Source organism: Crocuta crocuta, unplaced genomic scaffold (genome assembly GCF_008692635.1).
Source record: "Crocuta crocuta isolate KB4526 unplaced genomic scaffold, BGI_CrCroc_1.0 scaffold143, whole genome shotgun sequence".
In the NCBI taxonomy this organism is placed as follows: domain Eukaryota; kingdom Metazoa; phylum Chordata; class Mammalia; order Carnivora; family Hyaenidae; genus Crocuta; species Crocuta crocuta.
In genome coordinates this window covers 5288600-5298877 of record NW_027529175.1, presented here as the reverse complement: position 1 = coordinate 5298877, position 10278 = coordinate 5288600, and the positions used below count along the sequence as shown (strand labels likewise).

Genomic DNA, 10278 nt, shown 5'->3' with positions numbered 1-10278 from the left:
GTCCATGAGTCTTCTGACCAGGGCTTTGCAGAGTCTGGCATCTGATAAACTGAATTTGAATCCCTTCTGCCCAAAAAGCTGTGTGACTTGGGCAATTGAGCCCTGTTTACTCATCTGGAAATTGCACAGGATCGCACCTGCCTCGCTGGGTTCTGGGAACAGTGAGTGACGCATGGCAAGTGCAGATGCTAGGGCTCCATGTCTTCCCTACCAGGACTGGTCGTGGGGCACGGGGTGGGCTTGGGCCACACTCCTCAGGGGTGGGCATGGCATCAGAAACGACAAGGGTGGGAAGCTCTTCCAATACATGTGGGCCCTGCTGCCGAACCTCCCCAGGGGGCAGAGAGGGGCCTCTGAGAAGGCCTGAGGGGACATTCCCAGGCGCTTTGCTAGCGAAGATTCCCCTTCTTGAAAGACTGTCAGTCACAGGCCATCAGGAGGCTCACAAAACTGTTTATTTTCCCACCTCTGATAAGAAAGGACGGATGCAGGGTGCAGAGAAAGTCCAGCCATTCCCTTGGTGAACACACAGGGTTCACGCACAAACCTAAGAGGCTCTGGCTTTACCATTTCCGTTTCAACAGGACCGCGGGGCACCTCAGAGGGCTCCCCGGGGCATCGTGTGTATGCAGCTTCTGCGCAGAACGGGGCACACCTGCTGCTCTCCCGAAGCCGTGTCATTGGCCATACGCCATCCAACTGGTCCTCCCCTCAAAAAAAAGTACCAAATGTCACATTTCACACAATCGGTGCAAGAGCTGGTTTTCCCTTGGCATCTGGACTGGCTGCCCCCTGAAAAAGTCTTTCTTTCCTTGGTCCTTTGCAACGCTCAGCCCTCAGGCAGAGAGAGAAGCAAACGTTAACCTCTGCATTACAAAAATAATAACAATAAGCAAAGTTTTCAACCAACAGTCGAGTAATTGGACTCATTTAAATACCGAAACACATCAGATGAACTCATTCATCTGGGCGCAGCTCAATACATGTAGGCCTAACGCTACAAACAAATACTAAGTTTAAGAGATGTCAACGGGGCAGGCATGGTTGCTGTAGCAATGACTTGGCCTGGAGGTGCAGGCGTGGCTGCACCAGGACAGGCCTTCAGAACCAGTACTCGGAGACGAAGATGTGCACGTTGACGACGTTTCGGTGGGACACCACCCCCCCGACCACGTAGTTCATCTCCAGCTTCAGAACAGCATGAAACGGGCCCACGATGGGCCGCACTTGGCGCACGACACCTGGGGAGAGAAGGGAAGGCGTCTTAGACCTCGGCAGGTCCCACTTGGAGCCAGAGGCTGGAGTCCCCGCTGCAGAGCATCTGCCTCGCAGTGGTCATTCCTGGGCTCCGCTGCCGCATCCAGGGACGAAAGACAGCGAGCTCACTGCAGCCACTTTCCTGACAGAGGATTTCTAGGAGCCTAGAAGATTCTGGGCCTGGTGTGTAGTGGATGCCCAGTATGCACTTGTTCCCTACTCTTCCTACCCACCATGCCCAGTTCTGACCCTTGGGAAGAAGCAGGGGAGATGTGATCCCCTTCCCTGCGATATCGAAGATCACAGTGGGGTCCTGGAAACCCTTTATCCAGGCTTTGCTGTCCCCACGGGGAACACTTTTGGACCCCTTGCTGTCCATGCCTCTGTGGAGGGTGACACCTGAGCTCAGGCGGACAGGTGAGAAGACGCAGCCCCGGCCACAGAGCCTCAGCGCAGGTGCAGCCTGAACAGCGGAGCCTGGCCAGGGCCAGGAGCCTGAGGACAGGAGGCGGGTAACAGTGCCAGGGAAGCCTGGCTGTACAAGGCTGCTGGGTGGCAGCGGGCCCTTCCCGGACCGGGGGAGGGGCCACACGAAGGCCATGGCTGGAGGCCTCGTCCCCTGGGGCTCAGCCCCCGCTCGACTTGGCCAACTCCAGGCCCTGCAGTCTGCAGGGAGCAGGACTGGGTGGCAAGAGCGGACTCCGGGGCTCTCCCTGGCGCGGTGCCCGGCCAGCCCGTCTCCAGGCCCTGCGGGCGCGTCCTTCCCCCATGGGACAGCCAAAGGCCCGGAGCGAAGTCTCCCGCACTCCGGGATGAGACAGGTGAGGCCAGGCTGGGCGCTATCCTCAACGGGCTGTGGAGACACTGCAGCCCTCTCTGGGCCTCGGGTGCCCGGGGAGCAAAGGGTACCACGTGACCCCGTGCTTCTGCAGCACGTGCTCCAGGCGACCCAGCACAGCATCTGCCCGAGGTGCGCAGGGCGACCTCCCCACCAGACCGAGGGCTCCCCTCCTCACCTCCCCACGCGTTCATGCCTTCCCCCGTCGGCACCAGGGGCTGTTCTCAGTGAGACAGAGAACATAATAGAATTCCGGCTTCAGAGCCAGTGGAGGATCTAAGTAAGTGCAGTGCTGAGAGAAGTCCAGCAGGGGAGAATGGAGGAGGCAAAGTCTGGGGCAGTCAGGGAGGGCCTCTTGGAGAAGGCATTCCTCCCTGCAGAGGAAGCAACGTAAGTGAAGTCTGCAGGCCCGTTGAGTCTCAGTCGCCAACAGCTGTTGTCATTTGGGAGCGATTGGCCTCCAGGGTCCTTCCTCCATCCCACCTGCTCTGATACCAGGACCTGTCCAAGATCCTATGATACAGGCGGGCGGCTCCCTGGAAGTCCTCTGGGACAACTCCCGCGGCTGATGTGCAGCTACAGAGGTGACGTCAGTGAAGGCCGGGGTGGGGAGCGTGGACTAGCCCTATCCAGTCCCTTGACCCGGGGACTAGCCGCACGGATGCTTGCAAAGAGCAAGCTTGGAGCCTGAGCTTCCACAACCACAGACTGAGAAATCGCCACTGTCTGCTGCATCGACTGCTGATTCCAGGCTGGTTTCTAGAAACATCCCTGCCACCGACTTAGGAAGCACGCATGGGGCAGTGCGGCGAGGCCCCTGATGCCCGCCTTTGCCGGCGCCAGGCGCTGGAGAGGGCCTCCCGCACCAGCGCTGGCTCCCAGTCAGGAGCACCAAGTTCATGCTCAGAAGGAGAATCTGGGCGCGCCATCCCCCCCTTCACTCTCCGGGCTTATGTTTCAAAAGTGAAATGCCCAGCAGCCCGGGTGGAATTCCAGGCTCTTCTAAGTAAACAAGGGCTTTAGCTCTGATGAAGAGATGCTCTGCAGGCTGTCAGCACCCGTTCTCGGCCCCTGCCCGGCGCTGACACCGTGGCTGCGTCCTCAGTGGACGCCCACAAACATCTTCAGCTCGCTGCTAAGGACGTGGGCTTGTCACCACCCTCGGCCAGCGGCTCCTTCCTAATGACCCAGCGCTCCCGCTGCCCCTCCCCAGGCTCACAGGTGCTGAGTCAAGCTGATCCCCTGGGCCCTGCCCCCACGGGGAGTCCGGCTGTGCGTGCACCACTGTCACCTTCTCTCCCCTGCTGAGCCCCACAGGGGTGCCCACCAGCCTCGGTGGCCTGGGGTACCTGCTGACTTCACCCACCCTCGAGGCTGAGGTTAAGGCTACGCTTCCAGTGCTCAGAGTTTCCAGATCTTCAAGGAAGAGGTGAGAGGCTGGGGGAGGCTGAGAACTATTTAAGATTTTTTTTAATGTTTATTTTTGAGAGAGAGAGAGAGACGGAGCGTGAATGGGGGAGGGGCAGAGAGAGAGGGAGACACAGAATCTGAAGCAGCTCCAGGCTCCGAGCTGTCAGCACAGAGCCCGACACGGGGCTCGAACCCACGAACCGTGAGATCATGACCTGAGCCGAAGTTGGACCCTTAACTGACTGAGTCCCCCAGGTGCCCCTATATTATTTTATAATGGCAAATATATAACTACATAATATGAAATATGTAAATGTACTTATTGAAAATAAATTAAAATCTAACATACAAATATTGTGTATAAATGTATATAGTTATATATTTTACATTTATATAAACTTTTATAGATATCTATATTTTTATTTTATATAGATGTGTTTTATGAATATTATGTAAGATATATAAAATATANGCAAAATATAAATATTATGAAATTATGATGCACACACATGTGAATAGCACTAACAGTTCAGACCCACAGAAGTTTCTGGGCGTGCCTGTGTGTGCCAAGCACTGGGCTCAGTAAGTCTGGAGAGGAAATGACAGGCTGTCCCTGTCCCTGTGGCTCAGCAGGGGGACAGAGAGCAGTAGTTATGGCCCCAGAAGAGTTTGTTAACCTTCCTGGGTCTTAATTTTCTCTTCTGTGAAACAGGGATTAAAAATAGCAACCTTCAAATAATAAAAATTAAAATAAAATAATAACAAATTAAAAATTAAAATAATAATAATATTTAATAAATAAAATAAAATACCTAAAATAATTATATAAAGTACTAAAAAAAAATAGTCACCTTCAGGGCTGTCTGGGTGACTCAGTCAGTCAAGTGTCAGACTCTTGGTTTGATCAGGTCATGATCTCACGGTTCCGCATCGGGCTCCACGCTTGACAGTGCGGGGCCTGCTTGGGATTCTCTGTCTCCCTCTCTCTCAGCCCCTCCAACACTCGCGCTGTCTGTCTCTCTCAAAATAGAGAAATAAAAATAAAAATAGCAACCTTCAAAATCAGGAACAAAACGAGCACGAGCACACCCCCCTCTTCCTCCCTCAGAAATGAGTCCCGGGTGGCAAAACGCATCCCATTTCCAATTTAAATGTGATCTGATTTTCAAAGTACAGCTGAACTCTTGCATGAGGGCAAAAGAGAGCAAGCGTTGGGTATTCTTATCGGGCTGGTTTTAAAACGCACTGAAAGGAAAGCCCGAAACGTGTGGAGATCGTCTACGTCTAAGTCCGTCACGGGTGGTGTTGGAGGTTGATTTCTGTGATGCAGCGCCTTGCCCGTGGCTCGGGCCACAGCTGCCCACAGAGACAACAGCAGCAGGGAAGGAAGCCAGGGGCTGCCTGAGGAAAAGGGACGCTGGGAAGGGCCAGGGAGGAGGGGGCCTGACTTCCGATGCAGGTCACGTCCAGAGCTGGGCTTTTCGCAGGGTCTTCACATTGAACAAGGAACGTGATTACGGCGGAGCCAATATTCGTGCTGCAAGTGTGAAACAAGAAATCCCAAGTGCACATGGGGGGAGGGGCTCAGGAATGTGCACCTTGCCTTTCCGCCCACCCCCCAACCAGAAGGAGCTCCTCGCTCCCTTCCCTGTGACCTGGAGTCAACACTGAGCCTCCACCTCTACCCACAATCCCTGCCAACCCAGGCCACACCCATTCTGTGGACTAGCTCTACTCCCCCTGCTCTGGTTCCGGTGGACATGTTCCCTCTATTCCCAGGGTAGTTCGGCCTTGAGTTCTACCTCCTAGTCCCCCCTTTGACCAAACCCAGGCTTTTCCTGCTATTGCTTTTTTCTTCACAGCTTTCCTCCATCCATCCATTCATTCATCCACCCATCCACCCATCCATCAATGTATCCACCCATCCACCCATCCATCCATCCATCCATCCATCCATCCAACCATCCATCCACCCATCCATTCATCCATCCATCCATCTATCCATCCATCCATCCATTCACGTATCCATCCACCCATCCACCCTTCCTCCATCCATCCACCCATCCATCCACCCACCCACCCATCCATCCATCCATCCACCCATCCATCCATCCATCCACCCATCCATCCATCCATCCACCCATCCATCCATCCATCCATCCACCCATCCACCCACCCATCCATGTATCCACCCATCCAACCATCCATCCACCCATCCATTCATCCATCCATCCATCCATCCATCATGTATCCATCCACCAATCCACCCTTCCTCCATCCATCCATCCATCCACCCATCCATCCACCCATCCATCCATCCATCTACCCACCAACCCATCCATCCATCCATCCACCCACCCATCCATCCATCCATCCACCCATCCATCCACCCACTCATCCATCCATCCATCCATCCATCATCCATCCATCCATTCATGTATCCATCCACCCATGCTCCATCCACCCACCCACCCTTCNCCATCCATCCATCTTCCACCCACCCACCCATCCATCCATCTACCCATCTAACCATCCCCTCATCCATCCAATAGAGGACATTCTGCCCAGGGAAGGTTTAAGGAAGATTCCACAGACATTTAAATCGGATTCTGAAGAATAATTAGAAGCCTAGGAAGCACGAAGGACATGTGCAAACCCCAAAAGTACGACGGTTCAGGCCAGTGTCAATCCTGGAGAGAGACAGGCAGGTGAGGTGGTCAAGGCTGTTCCCGGGACCTCCCACCTCGTCAGTCCCGCAGAACCAGGAACCCGGGTCTGCAGTCTCCTGGCTTCCTCTGCGCTGCCGGTCCTAGAGCGGTGTGCATTCGGGACCACCACCAGCCTCCTACCGCAGGGAAGCCAGGGGGGGCACTAGAGACACGTGCTGTGCATCCGTGGCACTGCCGGGGTTGGAAAGCCTCCACCGGGGCCGGTTCCAGCCGTCGACGTGATTCTGCAGACACGATATTGGTCCCTGGGGACCGGCGGGGCTGCTAACGTCCTGTTGCATGGAGCCTCCCTGGCCCTGGGGCACCCGGTACCTGCTCTCCTCTCCCTCGGCTGTAACGCCACATCGGCCCATTGCAAGTGGGCTACACGGTCGGCTCCCCTTTCAGGGGCACCTTGTTCATCTGCCCCGCTGTCCCCAGCACAGGGCCTGGGGCAGGACGCAGCAGGAGCTCCGTCACCATGACTGAGCGGGACAAAGACAGAGGAAGATGCGACATCAGTCCTGAGGCCCCCACAACCTGGGAAGGACGACAAAACCTGTCCTGAGGGGAAGAGGGGTCACGGGCGGCTCTCGGGGACAGTAGCACGTGCTCCTCTGCAGGAAAATGCAGGCCAAAGGGAGAGGAGCGTTTCCGTCTTGGCTGGCGTGTCCGCCTGACCCGCCGGGGCGCTCGCCTCCCCAGCTTTCCGGAGCCCCAGGAAGAAAACAAACAAAGGCCACGGTGCCGAGTTCAGCTGTGTTAATCTTCCAAATGCTCATCCTTGGCATTTCTGCTTCGGGTCCCAGACGCTGCTGGTATTCCTCGGCGCGTCTGTGCCTCTTAAAGATATAATTAAGCCTTTTTTTTCCCCTTTGAAAAATGTAGGACCCCTCGGGCGCTTCACCTTCATGTCTCGTCTCTTCTTTGTAAATTGCAGCTGACGTACTGGGATCCCGGAGCCCGAAGACGTGAGGCACACGGGTCCGATGGGGCACCTTCGTCACCTCGCGGGGTCTGTGGTCTGCATTCCTGGCCCCTGCAGCCACCGTCCCTCAGCCTCTGCTGCTTGGGTGGCACTCGATTGCCCCATCAGTCATGGGAAGGATGAAAACCAGCTGCGGGGCTGTCTGCACGAGTCCGGTGTCCCTGACGGGAGACGCTGGTCTGTGAAGAGACCTGCCATCAACAGCCTGGGGTTCTCATGCTGGATCCTCACGGACCAGCAGCGCGACCTCATGCCAGTCACCATCGTTCCCGCAGTCCGGCCTTCACCCCAGAAGTCCCGTGATTCTAAGTGACCGAGCACAGTGGTGTGAACAGCACGTCAAAGAGGACTTTAACAAGCAAGGTGATGAATCAAGAGACTTCCGTGATTCTCTCATGTCAGTGGAAATTAACCGTGTACAAAAGATCCGAGTTAGGAAAGACAGAGGTAAGGGTCCCATGTTGACGTAGCAAAGAGTGAGAAGCTGTCACCACTTGAAACCCGGTGATAGTCGTTTGCTTCCTTGGTGACCATCAGTCTCCCCACTGCAGTGTGAGCCTGGGGGCCCGTGGCATGTCTCTCTCGGCCACTCTTTTAATCTCTGGTTTGCGGGACATAGCAGGTCCTTCGTCCCACTTTGTACCTGACCATAGGTGGCACTCAACCAACACTTGAATGAATGAATGAATGAATGAATGAATGAATGAATGAACTGAGCACCTAAGCATTAAGCACAATCTATAGGGTTGAAAATGATCACCCAGAGAGTGCGGAGGGAGAATGCACAGTAGCCGGAGGTCATCGAGTCTACTGGCGTCGACCGCCTTCACGGGGAAAGGGGACAAACGAGAGCCAGGCCTCACCGTCCGGCCTCGGCGGCTACCACGCAGCGCCAGGAGCAGGGAGGAAGGCGGGGTGCCAGCCGTGAGGACGAGGTGCCGGGGCCACGACCCAGGAGTTCCCACCAAACACAAACACGACGGCAACCGGGAAGGCGCAAATCATCACGGTGTCTCAGCGAGGTTTCTCAGTAGAAATAATCCCTGCAGACGGAGATTAATAGCACAGACCACAGGCAAAGAGGAAAACCCGAGAAAACGAAGATGGGCTGCTGGTACGTACAAAACGGAAAACCACAGGGGGCGCCCGGCTGGCTCAGTCGGTGGAGTGTGTGACTCTTGATGTCAGGGTTGTGAGTTCGAGTCCCACGGTGGGTGCAGAGGTGACTTATGAAAACAAAACAAAACTAGAGCACGACGGGCTGGGAGAGGGAACAGAGCAGGCGAAGGGGGAGGGAAACGGGTGGATCCCATGTGCTCTTTGGGTCCTCACCACAGTGCTGTCGGGAGCACACCATCACCTCCCTTGCCCGGGAGAGCAGGGTGGGCTCTGAGAGCCCAGATGCCCCGGGTCACACGGCTCATGGGTCTGGATGCCAACCAGCTGGGACTGACCCCAGAGCCCAGCCCTTCCCACCCCACTGCGTCTTCTCCCTCCTACAGTGCCTTGCAACGTGGAGGAAACTTCCAGAATGCACTTTCCCTGGCTGAGTCACACACATAGGGCAAACCTGGCAGAAAGGACCAAACCACGAAGCAGTCGCGTCAGTAGTCCGCAGGGGAGGAACGGAGCTCCCGGGCCCCTGACTTCTAGCCCCAGAAACACCCAGGCACGTGCCTGCGAGGAAGGCGGACAGGTGTCTGGGCTCCATATTTAAAATACCAAATGGCGGGGCGCCTGGGGGCTCAGTCGGTTAAGCGTCCAACTTCAGCTCAGGTCAGGATCTCACGGTTTCTGGGTTCGAGCCCTGCGTGAGGCTCTGTGCTGACACCTCGGAGCCTGGAGCCTGTTTAGGATTCCGTGTCTTCCTCTCTCCCAGCCCCTCCCCTGCTCACACTCTCTCTCATAAATAAATAAACATTAAAAAGTTTTTAAATACCAAATGGTCCCCAACATGTCTCAGCAGAACTCACTGTCCATATTTCTCGATCGTTGTAAATATGCTCCCCCCACCGGCCTCCCGTGAGCTAAGGCGGCTCTCCCTGCAGGAGAGATCTGGAAAGAAATGCGCTCTGCACCAAACCTGCCTTCGCCCCGGATGCGGAGGCTGATGTTTCTGCAGCGCTTTGTGCCTGCGAAGCCCAATTCCCAGCAACAATTCCTGTTGTCGTCCCGTGTCAGCCTCATCGGTCCTGGAGGAGGAAATGGGCTCAGCGCAGTGAAGTGAGTCAGGTCTGGGCGTGGGCGAGCCAGCCCCGGGTCACCGCCCCTTCCGCTGAGCTGCGTGGCCCGCCAGAGGGAGAGAAGGCCTGGCGCTTTTCTGGAAGGGACTGGCCATCTATTGTACCGACTTCCACCGAGCTGGCCAAGACTGTGTCCTGACCGGAGGATGAGCGGTCCTTTTCTGCCCCTCCCACCTGCTGGGGCCCCTCGGCCCCAGACCCAAGCTCACTAGCCGCCCGGATCTCCCCAGATGCCCCCTTCCCCCAAATCCACTGCCCTTCTCCAGCCTCTAGAGAGCTCAGAGACGGGACTTCAGCAGCCCCCAGCTTCCATCCCTCACGCTCAATCACTACGGAGGCGGACGAATTCCATCCGCCAGAGTTTCCGGACCCTCCTGTTTGCTCTGGCCCCGACCCCACCCTGTCTCAGGCCAGGCCTGACCTTCCGACACCTTCCCCCTCGCCCCCAGAACACGCCCCGGCTGCGGCCACAGCCACCCTTCTGGATCGCAAGTCTGAGCTGGGCTCGCATGTGGCTTGGGCACACATCACATGTCACCCACGGGGGTGCGGCACACACCGTGACCAGGCCCCCCACGCCCTGGCCAGCCTGACCTCTCAGCACTCTGCGCTCTGGCCACGCCAAACCCCTTGCGCCCCCCGCCCCCAAGATGAGCAAAGGCCATGGAAAGGCAGGGTGTGCACAAGCCTTGTGGACATGACTTCGAATTAAAGACCTGGGGGTCCCAGAGAGAGACGAGTCCTGCCCTCCGCTTGCCAGAGGGTAAGACTGCATCACCTTCTCCTTCGGAGGCCGTCAAAGCCCCGAGGAATTAGGATGCCTGCCGGGGGGGG

General features: G+C 56.3%; 1 protein-coding gene across 1 annotated transcript in view; it reads right to left on the bottom strand.

Annotated features, from left to right (window-relative positions):
* Positions 1 to 433: 433 nt before the first annotated feature.
* FBLN1 (fibulin 1) overlaps positions 434 to 10278 on the bottom strand; it is a 67769-nt gene continuing 57924 nt past the window's right edge. Inside the window, exon 16 of the mRNA XM_077758015.1 lies at positions 434 to 1241. Coding sequence (XP_077614141.1) covers positions 1102 to 1241 — 140 coding nt within the window. The 3' untranslated portion in view covers positions 434 to 1101. The remainder of the gene's footprint in view (positions 1242 to 10278) is intronic.